Consider the following 18,810-nt stretch of genomic DNA (forward strand, 5'->3'; position numbering starts at 1 on the left):
AGAAGCACTGACGCACAGAACAGTTCATGCCCTTTGCAGCCTTTGAATGGTGATGCAGATGCCTACTTGTACCGAATCAGTGTCCTGCTTCAGTTGTCAGAAGTTTAGGAACAGATCACGGGCAGAACTGGTTCAATGCTGGAACCAGGGTTCCCACCCTGTCCCAGAACCGAAACCGCAGGAAGGATCCGAGTGTGTCAATAACACAGGACATGAGACAGCGGTAGAGTCTTTCGTTTTTATTTTGCTGTTCTTGCTGCAACAGCAGGGCCAGGGCGGGGGTCTAGTCGAACAGCCCGAAGCCCATGTCCTCATCGGACTCCTCCGACTCCTCCTTCACCTCCTCCTTGACAGCCGCCGGGGCAGCCGCAGCGCTCTCAGCTGCCACAGGGGCGGCGGTGGCGGCAGCGAAGGCAGAGGGGTCGGCCAGGAACTCCTTCACCTGTGCAGGGAGGGGGGACAGAGAAGAGAGACGGGGTCACACCCAGGAACTTCGCTCCAGCAGAGCTGCGGAGAACCCGCCTCGGTAACCATAACCCCCCAAATCCAGCCTCTGCAGTCCAGTGCTGAAATATGTCCCTACATTCTACATCCTCATTTCACCCAATTCCAGGAAAGACGGGAAGAGCCGGAATGTGGGACGGCAGGATCCAACCTGAGGGGAATCCCATCCTCTCCTGCCTGCCTGACCTCCAAACCCAACTGCCTTGCCCATCCCTAAAGCCTAAGGAAACGCACGATCCTCCGAACCGACACGGACAGAGCCGGAGGATCCGAGTGTCCGAGACCAAGCATCCCTGCCAGCCCTGGAGTGCAGGCGGACAGGGATAGTAGGAAACGAGCTGATGTGCGCAGGGGGAACGACAGCAGGGCACCACGCGGCCGGGCTGTAACAGATCCTGCGGACCACCTTACGTCAACACCCACTTCCCCAGTGTCGCCGACACGGACTACGCGGTACGGCGACTTGTACCGAAGACTTCGCTTCCCCAAGACAGTGCTCGGAAGGGGCAAGCGATGGGCGCAGAACGTACCTTGTCAGCCAAGGGGAAGGAGTAGTCCGTCTCCACGGCGATGGCGAGGACCCTCTTGTAGCCGTTGATGATGGAGTGGGGGATGGATGCCACCGTGGGGTAGCCGATCTGCAGGCACACGCTGGCCACGTTCCTCACGCCCTGCGGAAGAGGCACGCGGTCAGCACCGGCGCCGAGCCACAGCGCCCCCCTGTAGCCCACTGGGCCGGCCGCGCCAGCGAAGAGCCCCCCCCCTCACCTCCAGGAAGCGCTGCTGCAGGGCGTCCTCGGTGATGTCCAGCACCTCGGGGCTGTACACGCTGCCGTTGTCGTACACCTGCTGGATGATCAGCCCGAAGGAGAAGGGCGAGATGTTCAGCATGTTGAGCAGGGTGGCCTCGCTGGCACCCACCTTGTCTCCCGTCTTGATCAGCTGCACGTCGCTCTGGAGGGGAGACAGATCGGAGAGACGCGTCAGCACCTTCGCCGCGCCCTGCTCCCCGGGCTTCAGGAAAGCGCCGAGCCTCCGCCCCGCGCAAGTCATCTCAGGGGTTCTGTCCTCCAACAGATCTGGATCTGGAATTCCTGGATCAAGACCAGCCTGCTCCGGTCCAGCTTCACTGATGCTCTGTCAAGGAAAGCCTTTCCTCGGATTTGTCAGGAGAAATTTATTTTACTCGCTTCTCAGCTCAAAACCCACCTTTTAACCAAGGACTATCTCTGATTCCCCTACATTCTTTCTGCATCAACCTGTATGTTTTCTTTTACCTTTTATTATACTTTACTTTTCACCTTATCACTAGGTACAGCATCCTTGGGCTGGAAAGGTGCTTTATAAATAAAAACACAATTATCACTGTTCATTCAGCATCCCCCCTTCTCCAGTGCCAAAGGCTCCATTCAGGCCTGTTGCACACCTTGCCCATAGCGAACATCACCATGTTCACAAGTGTGCTGAAAACACGCTCACCACCAACCCCTGGGGCTGGAACTTAATCAGGAGGCTGCAGCTTACAGTTAAGAGGACAAGTTACTGTCCATTACAGTTTTCACTGTAGTAAATCCACATGCCTCCCAAGAATGAAGCACTATTGTATACAACACAAGACCATCTCTAAATCCCTGTAATCACAGCAACTGTAAGCTTATGCCTGCACTTTCTGTGGAACACAGCAGGGACTTGAAGCACTGATGACCTCGCATCCATAAAGAGGGGTTTAAAATGCTTCTTGTAGCAACAATAAATCCTTGTTATTCTGACAATGCGCAGACAGCAGGTAGCCTAGGAATTATTAAAATAAACAATTTTTTCAGAAAGGCAAGCATAGAAGGTCATCCAGTTGCTGGATGAGGGGGGCTGTGAGAATTGTAACTTATCTGGCTAAAAAGAGCTCAGCCAGGCACAACCGACAGAGAGAAGAGAAACCCTTTCTTCCTCTCATGCTTTTGTGCCTGGACTTCAGCTGAACTACAGGCCCGGTGTCCTGGAGAGAGAGGGGCTCCCTCACGAGTTCGAGCGGTTATTAGCACTGCAGGGGTACAGGAAGCTGCAGCTCAGAGCCCTGTGAGCCCGCCCTCGTGTCTCACCAGGATCTCAATGGTTCCTCTGGAGATCTTGGTGGTGATGCCCAGGGCCTGGAAGAAGGAGGTTTTCTCGGGTCCCAGTCCGGTGTTCTGGGCCGGAACGGTCACATCGCAGGGGGCGATGGCTCCAGCTCGGGCCGCGGCCGGCACCTGACCGGAGACGCCAAGAACAAGGTTAACGAGCTACCGGCACGCCGAGGGAGGCCGAGCCGGAACGGCGGGCGGCGAGTGTCCGAGACCAAGCGTCCCTGCCGGCCCTGGAGTGCAGGCGGACAGGGATAGTAGGAAACGAGCTGATGTGCGCAGGGGGAACGACAGCAGGGCACCGCGCGGCCGGGCTGTAACAGATCCTGCTCCCGACGCGGGCAGGCCGCGCGACCTTGCGCTCACCTTATTGGCCAGCAGCATGTCCCGGATCTCCGTCAGGTCCTCCTTGGTGAACACGAACCCCACGTTCCCGCGGATGTGCGGCAGCAGCCTGCGGACACACGAGACGTCTCACCGACGTGCTTCCGCTTGTCCCTCACCCGAAACACCCAACCACAGCACTGCCACGCTGGCGCGGCACCAGGGCCAGGCGGAGCTCATCCCGCTGGCGAGCTGGGCCATACGCGGGGAACGTCCCGGGGTTTGGGCCGGTGGGAAGGATCTGGCCAGATGGCAGCTGTTCGATCATTCCTACCATCTCACAAACGCCTCCCCAGCTCCGTTTGGGAGCAGGCAAGGAGCCCAGGTCTGGTTCTCTTTCAAGGGGAGCAGCAGCCCTACTGCTGTATTTCAGGGTCAGAAAGAACCAGCCACTGATGAGAGCATTTCAAACCCCATCACAAAATAGACTCAATCTCCAGGTCTGCACAGCGCCGTGTTCTGCAATTCAGAACAAGGCAACAAAACTTCCAGTGAGGTGTTGCAGCCCTGTGACACTAAACAAGCAGGCTGGTGAATACATCTCTTTTAATCCAATAGAAATATCGAACTCAATTTAGAGATGGTTTGGGCAAAGATGACTTACTCTGCATACAGATCACGTGAGAACATTTCTGCAGTGAAATGTCTGCTGCACTTATTTGCTTTACAGTGACTAGAGAGCAGGAAGGGCCACTTCACATCGCAGTTCTTTTGAACTCTCGCCCGCGGTGAGACCAGGGGCTTTCAACAACATGCCGACTCGCAGTACTTTCCCCAGGTTCATGATATTGTGCTCAAATTCAAAATCTGGATCTTTCTATAATGTCAGTGAATCTGTTACAGAGATAACAACCGGTCTGGGAAATCGGGACTGTGGTTCCCCTTTAAGCCTGATCAGGTGCAGTCCGGTCTCTCACCCTCACACCGGAGACGGGACCGGACCACTCACTTCTCCAGGGAGGGGTTGTTCTCCAGGTGCCCACGGATGGCCTTGCGCATCATGGTGTTCTTGCCCATCAGCACCACGGCCTTCCCCCGCAGGGACAGGCGGATGGTCTGCATCTGCTTGGAGCCCACATTGTCGGCGCCCACGATGAAGCACTTGGGGTAGTCATCCAGCAGTTGCTGCAGGGGACAGGGAGAGCCCAGGGCATCCTGTGTGAGTCCGGACTCTTCCCCCAGGCCAGTACAGCAAGAGCCTAGCCCCCGCTGCGGAGGAGCCCCACCCTGACCCTAACCACCCACCTGGGGCAGGTCTGCAGACCACTACAGGCTTGCCACACACAGTACAGTGGAAAAGCTTACTGCCGTGTGTCCATGGACACTGGAAGTCTTACTCACTGATCTCTTGGGACACAGCACAGCAGACAGCACATTACAAACAACGTGAAGACGTGCATCACGTCTGAGGCAGGCAGGACAAGCCGGAAGAGCTTTCCGACTCAGGGGTGCTGATGCTCAGTCCCAGCAAACTCTAATGCAGCTCAGTGCCCCTCCATCTGGTTCCCAGGATCTGCCAGCTGCCCAGCACCCCAGAGGAAAGCCCTGCGCCTGCAGAGACCCCATTACTGCCCCCCATCAGTGGGGAAAACCACCCTGTGCCACACCAACAGTCAGTCAGCCTGCCCACTCGGTGTGTGGAGGAGCCCAGAGGGTTTGTGGGAGCTGGGCTCCTGTACAGCACTGAACCAGACCAAACCCTAACCCACCCCCCATACCCACAGCCCGGAGAGGAGAGAGGCGACTTACGATGATTTTCATGAAGTAGTTGGACTTCCACGTAGCCCTGTCTTCCCTGGGCATCTTGGCTGTGCTCTCAGGGATTGCCAAACGACTGGTTTAAAGACAAGGTGTCAACTGGACAGGGAGAGAGAGGAGAGCACAGAGCGTCAGACACGGCAGAAACACCAAGCTGCGGCTCAGCTCAATCTGAAAACCACACTTTTACCTTACCACGATATACGACAGTCTGTAATAAATTAATGATATTAATATATATTAATAGCACGCTAAACTAACGCCTCACAGAGGAGCTAAAAAAGGCAAACATCACACAAAATTACCAGACTTTAAATATCTCTATTATGACCACCGTTACAAGTAGGTACTTCAAAAGCCGAGTTATTTTCAGCGGTTTATGACACCGCAGAGAAAAGGACTTTTTCTAAAGTCAGTAACGCTTCTTGGACGCCCGGAGAGCAAGCGGGCCGCTACTGTCGGCATCATCTTGTTACAACAAAAACTAACCGCCTCAGACACGCAGCTCAACCACATGCCCGCTGCGACTGCACACTGAGTGATTACACGCAGATCGCGGCCCGACTGCTCGCTGAAACGAGGCGCCACGGAAGGCGCACATGGCGACCCGAGCCCGAGGCGGCATGACGCCGCACAGGCCGCGTCCGCGCCCGCCGCCTGGACCGAGGGACAGGGGCAGCCCTGCAGCGCAACGAGCGCTCAAGAGCGCACACACCACGAAAAACGATCGATCAAAACCCCTTTTTATCCACGTCGAAGCCGCGCGAACGCGACCGGCCATTACCTCACGCTCAGGACTCCGTGAAAGAAAGAGGAAACTACGTTCAGGAGCAACGGCTTTATACCAGAACCGCCAGCCAATGGAAACCGGGGAAAGAGGAGGTGCAGGCAAGATGATTGGCTGATCGTCACGTCAATCACTCGCAAAGCCTCCGGTACGGGAGACGGCGAAGAAGCGGGGGGAAATGACGTTGCGACCCGACCAGGAAATCGTCATGCCTAATGACCGTGCGATTTTGTAGTCTTTTGTTCGCTATCTTATAAAACAGAAACTCACCGTTGCTGAACTTCATTCAAAACTTGAAAAAGAACAAGGCAAAAATCACCTTGTTGGCTACACAAATGTACATTTATTGTGTTTTATAATTGATTTATAATTATATCTGGCAGTCTATTGTTTTGTTGTGTTCATTTATCTCTTCTGGATATATTTTCTTTTTTGTTATAAATAAAAGTGTGGAAAAATAGTCTTTGCGAGCCTTAAACAAAGGCTTATCAAATTTAGAATAATAATTCCCAACACTTCTATAGCGCTTTTCTGGACACCACCAGTGTGCAGCCCCACCTGGATGATGCGACGGCAGCCATAGTGCGCCAGAGCGCTCACCACACACCAGCTCTCAGTGGGGAGGAGAGCAGAGTGATGAAGCCAGTTCATAGAGGGGGATTATTAGGAGGCCATTGTTATGACCTTAAAAAGACATCTATGGTCCCACCAAAAGTCGCAACACAAAAGAACGCCCGAGAGATCGGACTTCCCCAAGAAAACAAATCAACTTTATGATACCAAAAAACCCAGGGAGGCAGGGGTGCACATCTGTATTCCAACTGGGAGGGGAAAGACCGAAAGAAAAACAAAACCCCGACAAACCGACTAAAAAAACAACTAGATAAGATAGAACTGGAAAAAAAAGGTGGTTGTGCCTAACAATGCGGCCATACAAAAAAAATCCTTCCGCGTCCTACTCACATCTACCCTTTCAAATGTTTCTGCTTCATTTGCTTTATATCTTAATTGGCAGCACCAGGAGAAAACAATTAGGGAACAAAAAACAGCTCTCCAACTGAGGACCATAACAGCCATGACTGCTAAAGGCTAGGGAGAGATTTGGCCAGGACACTAGGGTAACACCCCTACTCTTTTCGAGAAATGCCCTGGGATTTTTAAATGACTAGGACATCAGTTTTACATCTCATCCGATGGACAGCTCTTTTTTTACAGTACAGTGTCCTTGTCACTATACTGGGGCATTAGGACCCACACAGACCGCAGGGTGAGCACCCCCTACTGGCCCCACTAACACCTCTTCCAGCAGCAGCCTTAGTTTTTCCCAGGGGTCTCCCCTCCAGGTACTGACCAGGCTCACACCTGCTGAGCTTCAGTGGGGCTGCCAGCTGCAGCATGAATAAGCTGCTGGCTTTATACGTTTCTTACCATTATCTACTCTGTTTCTTTCTTTTACTGATAAGTTTAAATCATCTTGCTGCTCATCTAAATTTTTTAGATAAGCAGCATACACACATTTTTCATGAATCTGGAGGGAAGTACTTGATTCACTCAGTTAGAGAGCAAGGCAGCTGAACAGGTGAGAACTGAGCAGAAGTGACAGAGGACTCAGCAGAGCTGCAGCCAGTCTGACCACAAGTTAAGTGTTACTCCTACTATCCCCCCCATTTATCCTCGAACCTCTCGTTTAATCCAACTCACTTGTTTCTGGACATAAGCCAGCGTATTGGTTCGGCAACATGACTTGGAAGCTTGTTCCACACTCCCACCACCCTTTGTGTAAAGTGCCTCTTGTTCTTAGCTTTTAAGTGAACTTTACAGTTTCCACCTCTGCCCTCTGGTTTGTTTCCATGTTCATTCTGAGATTCTTCTGTTGGGAACACAGATCAGCCCAGAGGCTAGGGAGTTGACAACACGTACAAGCGAATAAGGAAATATTTTCTGGACGTAGCCAGGAGGTACACCGCTCAGTCTAATGCACTGGCAAAGTGATCATCTCAATGGAGGTGAATCATGGGGATAAACCAGCACAGGAAATACTTTAACCCTCTTCCCCAGCAGTACTGACCTGGTGGCACCCAGGGTTGATGGTGTAGCATGAAGCAAACACACACAACGGCACTGATCTCATTCTTTCATGGCAGTAAGAGCACATGTACACCTGCTGGTTCTGCATCTTCAAGACCAGGGCTTTACAACAGGCTGAAAATCTGCATCATCCTTTCTAGACAGACGCTTGTTAACAGCAGCCTCTCCTGCAGTAAATCCCGGGGGACCGGGAAGCAATTTCCACGGCAGAGTAGATTTGCATTAAAAGAGAAGAAAAAGAGACACCAAAAAGTACCAAAAGGTTTTTATTTTATTGGCATAATATCACATGAAAGTAAATGCTTTAGCCATTTGATTCACAGACAAAAAAAAAAAGATTGTTACATGTCATCTGCAGGGCAGAACAAAATACAACAGAACTAAGACCAAAAAACCTCTAAAGAAAGAAAGTAGTTGCTTCAACAGTTCCCTTTGGTTAACTAGTGACATGACTTGATATGACGGAGATGGGAACACCGATTAGACTGAACAGCCACTGTGGGGGAGAAGGAGAAGCCTACAGGAAGAAAAGGGGGCTCTTACCCCCAGGTACCCCTCACTGTGCCCTCTTTAGGGCAGCAGCGACCAACCACACCCACACGCACAGCGGCAGGACCCAAAGACACTTGATCTCAGCCAATAAGATCACAGGTCAGGGGGCAGGCCCACCCCTGTGACCCAGTGACTTCACAACGGCTAAACCCATGAGCTTGGGCCCAGGCTGGCAGGCAGCCTGACCAGCGAACTGAAGCACTTGGCACATCTGAAAAAAACAAGGCTGTTGAAGGTTTGGCACAGGCACCAAATGTTGAGAAAAGGCAAAATCCAAGTGATCTTTACAGCACATAATATGCCCTTTGGCACAAACGTTTCATCATTTCAATTTCGACCACTTCAGTGGCAAAGACAGTAGAGGCTATTTGGGCAAGCGCAAAAGTGGATTACGATATCAACCGCTTGTTTTAAGAAATAAATGATTTCATACATGCGGAAAGGTAACAGGGCTCAATGCGCCTTCTCTAGTTGTTCTCAAATGTACATTCACAAATCTTGCGTGCTGTGCAAACCTGGCTGACCAAGAGCAATACAAGCACAGACTTGACGCAACCTGTCGATGAGTCCGACTTTTGAAGAGGTGTGGACTTAAGGAGTATAGTCGCTGCACAGCACCCTTCCTCTGAGTGTGCCGTCATCCAGTGTCTCTAAACTACTGTCTGCAACTGCCTCTCGACTCCCAACACACCCCTCCCTCTCACTGGATACATTGCATAAACCTGTTTTCACACATCCCGCTGCTGAAAGAACTAAAACATTCTGACCAAAGGCAAAATAAAATAAAACACCTGATTAAAATGATTTAAGACTCGCCGTAAAAAACAGAAATTAATGGAATCTGACAAACGGGGTTTTTTACGGCACAGAGAATAATTCTGAAGCAAGTCGAAGACGCGAGCCCAAGACGCGCACAGCAGTTCCGCGATTATTCCGTGACCCCAGAGGCGCAAGGACACGCGCGAGGCGTCTCCAAGGCAACCGCCCCTCCCACAGGCCGGGGGTCAGCCTCCAGCTTCGCCGCACGACGGAGGTTTGGACGTGCACAACGGGTCCGAAAGCGCGGCGCTACACAGCCCTGCTGCAGCAACACGGCACGTGCATCCGCCCCAGGCCCTGCTGCGCCGGGGACTGCAGTGTTAGTGTGTGCTCTGCTTTGTGCCTGGTGTTGTGCCACACAAGGCTGCATAATTTAATACAGCAGGGATCCACCGTTTTATCAAAAATGTACAAGATATAAAAGTAATACCACAAAGATTTAAAACACTTCTGTATGAAATCTGTGATTTACAGCAGTTAAGAACACTGTACATATGCCCTAGAGAAAGAGAACAGAGCAAATATAAGTTCAGAGTTTTTACCTAAGATTAAACTTTTAAAAAAATATTCATGTTATTATTGCTGCTGTTAACAAGAGCAGAGTGATAAGCGCTCACAGCCAAGAACTAACCATACAAAGTTAATCCACTTTTATATATACTGTATGATAAAAAAATAAAAATTCACATTCGGGTTTCAACCACACAGTTCTCTGAAGTTTAAACTTTAGCGGAGATTGAAGAGGATAAAAATGACATTAGACCCGCTGTATGAAAAAAGATTAAAAACAACATTTGCATGAGCAGTAGTCTCTGCGCAGCTCTGTTAGTATTGAGAACCAGATTCAGAGCTATTTCCGGTGTGCTTCTGTAGAGACAGAGCTTAATGGGGCTGGGGATAGATGCATCTTTCCTTTGGACAATGTGTATATAAATTTATATAGAATTTGTATCTATTCCCGATATTCTTCTCTGTTTTTCTTAAATATGAAAAAATTTCCATAGGAAAGCTTTACAAAAATATTATCCTGATATATTAATATACCAAGCTGTAAAATGCACCTTTAGTTTTTCCCCCCAAAAGAAGGAAGAACAGAGCCATCTGAAGAAAGTGCAGAGTGATACTGACTTCATACCAACACTGCTGTGGCCTAAATAGCAACAGGAAGTTTCCACCTGGACTGCAAAAATACATCTCATTACAAAACCTGCATCTCCTCAGTGCCAGTGAGACATCACACAGATATTGAATTGTACAATACTGGAGACCCGTGAATAGCTCTGCATCTCAGGAAAAGAGAGTAACGATATCAGTTCAGCGTTTACTGCCATATAAAAGGGACACTGTGGAACTGGCTCGGCGATAGGGCTGCACAGACGGATAGCGGAGGGCACCGCCGTTCGCCAGGGAACACTTTGCCCTCGCCTCTGTGTGCTTCACGCCCGGGCTAAAGAGCCCGACAGCGAAGATCCTACCTTCTGTTTCTCACAGGCAGTCTGGAAGAGCCTTACCAGCAGTTTGATTTCCGACTTCTGCCCTTGAAGGACAGAGCAGCGTCCCAGCGCGGGCAGGAGTACAGGAGGGAGGCAGGGTGTGGAAAACCAGCTGCCCAATAACTTCGAGGGCAGGGTGCATGAATGGTAACGACTGGGGAAATAACTGAACACCCCCCCACGCCCCCCTCAAAGATGGCTTAGAAAGCAGTCGGGTATGACTCGCTAGAAAACCATCGATATATATGTAGATTTAGAAATATATATATATATGTAGATTTTGAACAGCGCAGCCACGCCCACAATGAGACACGTCGGGGCTGAGACTCAGGGGAGCTGAGCCGGGGCGGCAGCTGCGCAGACACAGCCGAGACAGCGCCCTGAGGTGGTCCTTCTCTCTTGAAAGGCGCTATATATATACATACAGTGAGCCGATCGATCTAGTTCTGCACAGCCGCCTGTCAGCAGAGAGCAGTAAAGCTGCAAGCAGCACCCCTGAGTTTTACTGGCGAACACCGCTGGGCTACTCTCCACGGAGCACCTCAGTATTTTTTCTCCCAAGAGAAACGACTCGTGTTTATTATCTGAAGGATAGATGAAAATAAAAAAAACAAAATCAAACCCAAAAATCAGTTTCCCCAAGGCCACGCTCGATAGGTCTCAGCTGGCTGCCCGCAGGGGAATCGCAGCGCCCCCTGCACGCAGGCGCAGCAACACCAGCTGAAGGGAAGAGAGTGGGGCAGAACGGAGGGGTATGGATTTGAACCGGGGGAACAAAAACAAACCCGACCAGACCTGCAGACGCCCCGCCCCGCCCCCTACCAGCCCTTACCCCGCCCCCAACCCCGCCCACTCCCCACCTCCACAATCAACCTACCCCACCCCCTACCTAGCCCTTGCCCCGCCTCCACAATCACCCCGCCCCCACCATGCCCAGCCCCGCCTCCAGGGGGCTCCTAGCTGAAGAGCTTGACGAAGCAGTGCTGGCAGTAGGGCTTGTCGTTCTGCTCCTTGAAGGTGCCCTTGTTGAGCTGCTTCAGGCAGAAGGCGCAGACGAAGTGCTCGGGGTGGAACTTCTTGCCCATGGCGGTGATGCAGCGGCCGGTGATGGGCTTCTGGCAGCCGGAGCAGAGCGAGCCGCGGCGCTCGTGGTAGTGCACCTCGCAGTAGGGCTGCCCGTCGTGCTCGAAGAAGCTGCCGTTCACGAAGGGCGTGAAGCACTCCTGCCGGCGCACGCGGGGGGAGAGCGAGGGAACACAAAAACGGGAGGAGCGTCAGGCGGGAGGGTCGGTTTCTCTGCTTTCAATCTTGAGGCAACAGGGGCCCCCCCAACCCCCCACGACGGCAGGCTGGGCCCCGCGTGTGGCCCGCGGTCGCTGGAGCCCCCCGCAGTGCGCCCTACCGGACCGGCACCGGGCCAGACGCCCCCGCTGGGTCCCCCGGCCGCCACGCCGGCTCACCCTCGCCCCCGACTCACCCGGCAGACGAAGCACTCGGGGTGCCAGAGCGCGTTCAGCGCGGAGATGTAGTTCTCCAGGATGGCGCGGGCGCAGCCGCCACACTTGGGCGCGAACATGTCGAAGTAGTCCTTGCGGCAGTAGGCCTTCCCGTCCTTCTCGTGGAAGCCTGCGGACACGGACACACACGCGCGGGGCGGCGCGCGCGGGATTAATTGCTCATTAAGCTGCAGCGTGCAGCGGCTGATGGGAGCGCTGCCCTGGGCTAGGACAGGCTGCCTGATCGATTCCTCAGCTGAACTGTGAGCTTCAACTTCAACTGTCCGAGTAAGGGGAACGGCAACGCTATTTCTATTATGAGGAGTTAGAAAGAATCGGCACTGATGAGTGCATTTCAAACCGCGATAAAAGAAAGATTCGCACACAGTAACACGTAAAACCTCCATTTACACATCACAAAAGACTGATGAAAACATTTCCAGGGATGCACAGTGCCAAAACTTCCAGTGAGGTGTTGTGGCTCTACTTCACTGTATACCAGCAGCTTTGTGAATACAGCTCTTTGAATCTAATAGCAATATTGCTTTTGATTTCAACACGGTTTTGTTGACAGATACTACTTCCTTAACTCTGCCTGCTGTAATAACCGGTCTGAGAAACTAGATTCTTCTGATCTAATCAAATTACCAAACATACCCAGATGCTTGAAAGCATTCAGGTATACAGGGACAGCTATGCAGTATGTAGCCTTGCATCATGATGCAAGGGTTCCGCAGTTCCTCTTTAACAGCTGCATGACAAGCACTTCGGGATCTGGGGGGGCTGCTGGGGCACGAACGAGCCACACTGATGATGGCAGGCTCCCTTTGCGTCAGATCTGAGCAGCTCGGGTCTCTAATTCTTCGCCGAGCCTCAGAAATGAGACTTGGATTAAAGCAGGCAGGGAGCAGAGACGAGACGAGACTCCAGGGCCATTTCCGAGCTAGAAGAAGGGGGGTAATTACCTTCCGGGCCGAAGAAGGACCCGCACTGCGCACAGAAGAAATGCTCGGGGTGCCACGTCCGGTCCAGGGCCGTCACCACTTTCTGTAAAAGCAACATGAGCCGGGCGAGTCAGCTGCATGGACCGGCCTCCAGCACAGCACGACACCAGCACAGCACTGTCCACCAGTACCAGCACAGCACTGTCCACCAGCACTACACCAGTACCAGCACAGCACTATCCACCAGCACAGCACGACACCAGTACCAGCACAGCATGACACCAGCACGACACCAGTACCAGCACAGCACGACACCAGCACCAGCACTGTCCACCAGAACCAGCACCAGCACTGTCCACCAGAACCAGCACTGTCCACCAGAACCAGCACAGCACTGTCCACCAGAACCAGCATAGCACGACACCAGTACCAGCACAGCACTGTCCACCAGCACGACACCAGCACCAGCACTGTCCACCAGTACCGGCATCACACAGGATTTACAGACAAAAGCCATTCCAAATACTTAACTCAAATAGTTTTCACATAAGCTGTCAGCAGGAAAGTTGACGAGACATTCAGATTCTTCTGATCTAATCAAATTACCAAACATACCCAGATGCTTGAAAGCATTCAGGTATACAGGGACAGCTATGCAGTATGAACCCTTGCATCATGATCCCTTTGGAGCGTAGAACATGGCCTCAGCCTGGTCATGCTTTCTGTTCCCCACCCCTGTGTTCCAGGACCTTTTTCAATTCCTGGAAGGTATTTTAACTGCAATACCAGAATGTGTCTGCAGGGGGCAGCAGACTCCAGCAAGGAGCCTGCCACCCTCTGTGAGCTCGCCTTGGGGGTGGAGGCAGTGGAATGCTGGGATTAGGTCATGTTTTCCAACGTCCTGCACTCACAAATCCCAGAAGAATTAAAACAATAGGGTTGTTTTCTTGTTACATTTTGCCCCCATCCCTTCGACTGTGCCTCTACTTTCTCAGTGATGACGGGAGTCTACATTGTTGTGTAAAGACATCAGAAGGCCCTTCCCCCTGTACGAGACAGCCGAGCTCCATCAGAACCAGCCCTGCTGTGGGGTTAAAGTCCAGCCAGCTTTAGGAGGGTCAGAGCAGGTCAAGCCCTGTGCCTCTGCTGCCTCACAGGGTCCGAGATCGACACGCCCAGCCCACACACCGGGAGAGGGAGGACAGCTGGACCAGCCCTGGGCTGCCCCCCTCTCAGTTTGGAAAGGGAAGTCAAAGAAACCTGCGAGGGTGTTAGAGAGCCCACCCTGTCTTACCCCACCCGCAGCTGCAGTCCGGCTCCTGTCCTTTAGAGAGAGTCTATAGGAGTGTGCGTGGGTGGGTGGAATCAGGCACATAGCCACACAGATAGATACCACACAGTGTGTATGGGTGGGATCAGGGATACCCCCCCAGTGTGTGTGTGGGGGAAAATCAGGGATATACCCCCCCAGTGTGTGTGTGTGTGTGTGTGTGTGTGTGTGTGTGGGGGAAAATCAGGGATATACCCCCCCAGTGTGTGTGTGTGTGGGGTGGGATCAGGGATACCCCCCCAGTGTGTGTGTGTCTGTGTGTGTGTGTGGTGGGGGGAGGGGGGGAATCAGGGATATACCCCCCCAGTGTGTGTGTGTGTGGGGGGGAAATCAGAGATATACCCCCCCAGTGTGTGTGTGTGGGGGGGAATCAGAGATATACCCCCCCAGTGTGTGTGTGTGGGGGGGAATCAGAGATATACCCCCCCAGTGTGTGTGTGTGGGGGGGAATCAGAGATATACCCCCCCAGTGTGTGTGTGTGTGTGGGGGATGATCAGGGCTGTATCCCCACAGGTCCGGCCACACTCACGTCCAGGATGGGCCCGTTGCAGTAGTAGCAGCGGGGGGAGAAGAGGCTGTGGTAGTCCTTCTCGCAGTAGGGCAGCCCGTCGCGCTCGAAGAAGTTGCGCGAGCCGATCTCCTCCTGGCAGTGGGTGCAGACGAAGTGCTCAGGGTGCCAGGTCCTGCCCATGGCCGTCACCACCTGCAGCGCGGACCGGGAGGAGAGGAGAGGAGACGGGGGGGTCACGCAAAACGCCGAAATTTAACGGACGTGGTCAGTCTCAGTTCTTACCATTTTTAAGTGCGTGTGTGAATGGACCGCCGATTTACTGAATGGCCAGCAGCTGGTGCGAGCAAGACTGTTTCACCCAAGCGCGCGAACCCCAGTTCAACAGTATAAACTGAGGACAAACGTCGCACTGTGCTGAAGCGCAGCAGCGCTAATTAGAAATCTTTGCAAATTTACAGGTAAGCAGGCAAAAAGGTAATTTAAGACGTGCAAAACAGATGTACTTTTCACTGGGCAGTGAAACCGCACTGAACAGTATTTCCATCTGGCGTAGGTTTTTGTTCGCACAAATCAGTTCACCTATTCAAAGACGAAATATATTTTTCCCTCTCATTTAATTTTCCTCAGTACTATCAAGCTGGCTTTTGCTGGCAGGCTGGCAGTTCAAGTGTCATCTCATGTGTAAAAGCAGACATTGATTTCAGTTGAAAAGTATGGGAGCAGGTTCTTTCCAGTTTCAAAGGTGAATGTCGCACTATAGTGAAACTCGGCAGGGCTGATTATAACTAACATCACAACATCACTTATACAATATACAATTTCTTGCGTTAGGAATGTGTCTTTTCACAGACCCCAGCTTGCTCTCCATGAGACACACAGACAGGGAGAGAGAAGCTGGGGGTCAGAGTGCAGGGTCAGCCATTTATACGGCGCCCCTGGAGCAGTTAGGTTTAAGGTCCTTGCTCAGGAGCCCGACGGAGCAGGATTCCTCTGCTAGCTGCGGGATACAAACCAGCAACCTCCCAGCCACAGGCACAGATCCTGAGCCACAGAGCCGTCGCTTTGAAAATCTTTGTAAATTTAGGTTTCGGTAATGTGCTGCTCCACTCCAGAAGCGCGGCGCGGGTACCCACAGAGAGACGGAGGTCCGGCCAGAGACGCCCACACGCACCTGCCCGGCGATGGGCTTCTTACAGGCCCCGCAGACGCCCTTGGCAACAGTCTGCACGCCCAGCCGATTGAGGTCCGACTGCAGGCTCCCCAGCATGTTGTCCAGCTTGTTCCCTGGCTTGGGGGCACCGGTGGGCGACACCCCTCCACCCTTTCCCTGGGCCATGATCTGCAAGCAAAGAGGGGGGAGTCAGACAGAGGGCAGGAGGAGCCGAGCCCCGGGGTCCAGAGGGAGCCACTGGCGAGCTCCCCAAACCCCATTACCAGCTTCACGAGTCCACACCCCCCCCGGGTTCAAGTCTTCAACCCTCCGAGCTCATCGCCTAGAAAACCTGCACGCCCCAGGACAGAAGAGAAAAAACAGGGGCTCATCAATCATGACCCCCCCAGTGCAGATTAGTGAGAGCACATGAACCCCCCTCACCCTCCCTGGAGACCCCCACACAACAGCCCACGGCACTATCCCCACCTCCCCCAGCACCCCACCACTTCAAGCTCTGAAAGGACCAATCTATTCAATTGAGGGGGTCACATTGCCCCCCGAGCCAAACCCAACAGGCACAGGGCAAGCAGCATCAGGCAAGGCAGGATAACAACCCCGTTGCAGGGGGCAAATACAAATACAGGGGGCAGGTTAAGAGACACCAAACAACCTGGACAGCACAGCGTACCTGTGGGCAGTGTGGGGAAAGAGAAAAGCAGAGCTCAGCTATTTCACCAGGCTTCACCTGAACAATATTAAACTTAAGAACACTATCCTATTAAACAGTTCGTAGAAACAGAACAATCTCTTAACTGTGCATCACAATAAAAATGAGCAGTGACATGGGGTCTGTATTTCATATCACCTCCCATCTATAGATTTGCAGGTTTCAAACAGAAACCCCACTGCACCCTTCCTGAACCTGCACCGCACCTACCAAAGACAAGGCACCACCTGCAGGGGATGCTAAAAAGATCAAAATCGCTTTCCCCCCCAAAAAGCTGATCACAGGAAATTCTGCTGAAGCCGTTAAACCCTCCTCCTCTACAATAGCTACAATAGTTTCTGGCTTTATGAGGTCTGTACTACATTGATGAACAGGGGGGGAAAAAAGACAACTTTGCTCATTTTCAACATCCAACCGTGCAAATGTAAGAAAATTAAGTTTGCAATGTGTTAAAGTGTCCATCGTTATACTTTAACAATACGGTGTGTGAGATGCACACAGGCCATTCACTTTGTAGTTAGATTAATTTTAATCACTCGCGTACTCACACACTCTAGAGCTAAAGTCAGGCAAGTACATTGTAAATAAAAGTGATCTGAGGAAATTCCGTGGCAACAGCCGTTTTGTGCACAACACCCTCGGCGTGAGCTTCACAAGCAGACTACAAGGAACGCGGGGGTCCGGAGAGCAGCCGCATGCTTAGAAAGAGGGGAGTCCTGCCTTCTCGCTCGCGGGCGGGCTGGGCGGAGGGCGCGAGGCGAGGTGGGGGGCGTGCCGGCCGACAGGAGGCGAGGCGAGGGCCTGGGAACACAAGGTCAAGTCAAGGTCACGCGACCCCGGAGATCACTCAACATGACACAGGCTGACCCGACGGGGAACAGGACTTCCTCGTGGGCCAGTCACTGCCCGACGGGTCCTAGCTGAGCTCCATCTATCCGGAGGAGGACCCTGAACTGGCACTAAACTGGCTCTGAGCCCTCGCAGCTCCGTGCGGGAGCGCGGTACCTAGCGCACAGGGGCCAGGCGCTCCCCAGCGCCGGAAGGCAGTAAGACAGAAACACACAAGCAGACAACGGAGACCGGCAGAGGACGGGGCTCCATGCCTGCATGGGAGGGAAGAGGGGGTCCTCGTCGGTCTGGCACGCTATGGACACCAGGTCTTTGGGTGCAGGGGGGCCGGGGGGCCTGGCGGGCTGGGGGGGGCAGGGAGGGGCGACGGGCATGGAGAAGGGGGGCTCTGCGGGCTGCGGGGGGTACAGGCGGGCGGCGAAGGTGGGCGGCGCTCGCAGGTCCTGGTATTCGTCCAAGGGGGCGTCCCAGCGCAGGGGGAAAGGCGGAGGCGGGGGAGGGGGCGGGGGCAGGGGCAGGGGCAGGGGCGGAGGGGACTGCTTCGCCGGGACAATCTTTCTGGGCTCCTCGGGCCGAGGGGGGGGGCGTTTCGGGGTCGGGGGGGACTGAACGACCTTCCTCTGGGGGGTGGGCGACTCTGGAGGGATTATAATCTGAAGAAGAGAAGACAGGAGAGATCAGAAGACGCAGAGAGAGATGCAGGTAAACCGAAGGCAAGAAGGAGAGAAATCCAGCCGTGTCAATATCACGACATTTTAAATTTAACCGTCAAGATTTCCAAACATCATAAACGCCGATTTCAACATTCATAAATCTTTAATAGCAGAAGTAAAACGGCACTTCCAGGTCACATATTGATCATGAAAATCCTCGGTGGCCTTCTTGTGCAGACGGGAGACCTAATGCTGACGTCTGAGCTGACCGCCATGCGCCCTCTACCTTGTCCACCTCGGGCTCCGCGCCGTCCTCTCGCGAGCGGGCGGGTTTGGACATGACGATCACGCCCTCGGTCAGCCAGTCGTCCTGCCGTGAGCGCCAGCGCTCCTGCCGCCCGATGCCCAGCTTGCCCTGCAGCTCCTCGATGAGCCGGTCCTGGGAGCTGCTCTTGTGGAAGATGACCGGCCCCAGCATGCGGCGCGGTTGCCCCTCGCGATACATGGGGTGCACGTTGGTGGTCTCCTTCGTGCGCTTGATGACCGACTTGATCTGGACGACAGCGGGCCACAGGGCGGGACTCAGGACACGAGCTCAGCGGGCACGCGGACACACGCCACTCCATGCCTCGGGCTCAACCCAC

At 53.3% G+C, this 18,810-nt stretch overlaps 2 protein-coding genes across 5 annotated transcripts in view; both read right to left on the reverse strand.

Annotated features, from left to right (window-relative positions):
* Nucleotides 1-224: 224 nt before the first annotated feature.
* rplp0 (ribosomal protein, large, P0) lies at nucleotides 225-5,651 on the reverse strand. The gene is made up of 8 exons (XM_006640098.3): nucleotides 5,548-5,651; nucleotides 4,755-4,862; nucleotides 3,955-4,130; nucleotides 2,988-3,075; nucleotides 2,601-2,747; nucleotides 1,273-1,458; nucleotides 1,035-1,175; nucleotides 225-442 (listed from the first exon to the last, which is right to left on the reverse strand). The coding sequence occupies exons 2-8, from the start codon at nucleotides 4,806-4,808 to the stop codon at nucleotides 284-286; spliced, it is 951 nt and encodes a 316-aa protein (XP_006640161.2). The 5' UTR covers nucleotides 4,809-4,862; nucleotides 5,548-5,651; the 3' UTR covers nucleotides 225-283.
* A 2,236-nt stretch (nucleotides 5,652-7,887) lies between these two features.
* The window catches only part of pxnb (paxillin b), a 55,080-nt gene continuing 44,157 nt past the window's right edge, over nucleotides 7,888-18,810 (reverse strand). For 3 of the 4 annotated variants that reach the window (XM_069181964.1, XM_069181967.1, XM_069181966.1), the window contains exons 8-14: nucleotides 18,453-18,719; nucleotides 17,385-17,465; nucleotides 15,956-16,123; nucleotides 14,803-14,976; nucleotides 12,964-13,045; nucleotides 11,980-12,128; nucleotides 7,888-11,725 (exon numbers count right to left, since the gene is read on the reverse strand). In XM_069181964.1, the coding sequence (XP_069038065.1) occupies nucleotides 11,459-11,725; nucleotides 11,980-12,128; nucleotides 12,964-13,045; nucleotides 14,803-14,976; nucleotides 15,956-16,123; nucleotides 17,385-17,465; nucleotides 18,453-18,719 (1,188 nt within the window). In that variant the 3' untranslated portion in view covers nucleotides 7,888-11,458. The other variant, XM_069181965.1, reaches the window with a different exon arrangement.

This window comes from Lepisosteus oculatus, chromosome 22 (genome assembly GCF_040954835.1).
Source record: "Lepisosteus oculatus isolate fLepOcu1 chromosome 22, fLepOcu1.hap2, whole genome shotgun sequence".
In the NCBI taxonomy this organism is placed as follows: domain Eukaryota; kingdom Metazoa; phylum Chordata; class Actinopteri; order Semionotiformes; family Lepisosteidae; genus Lepisosteus; species Lepisosteus oculatus.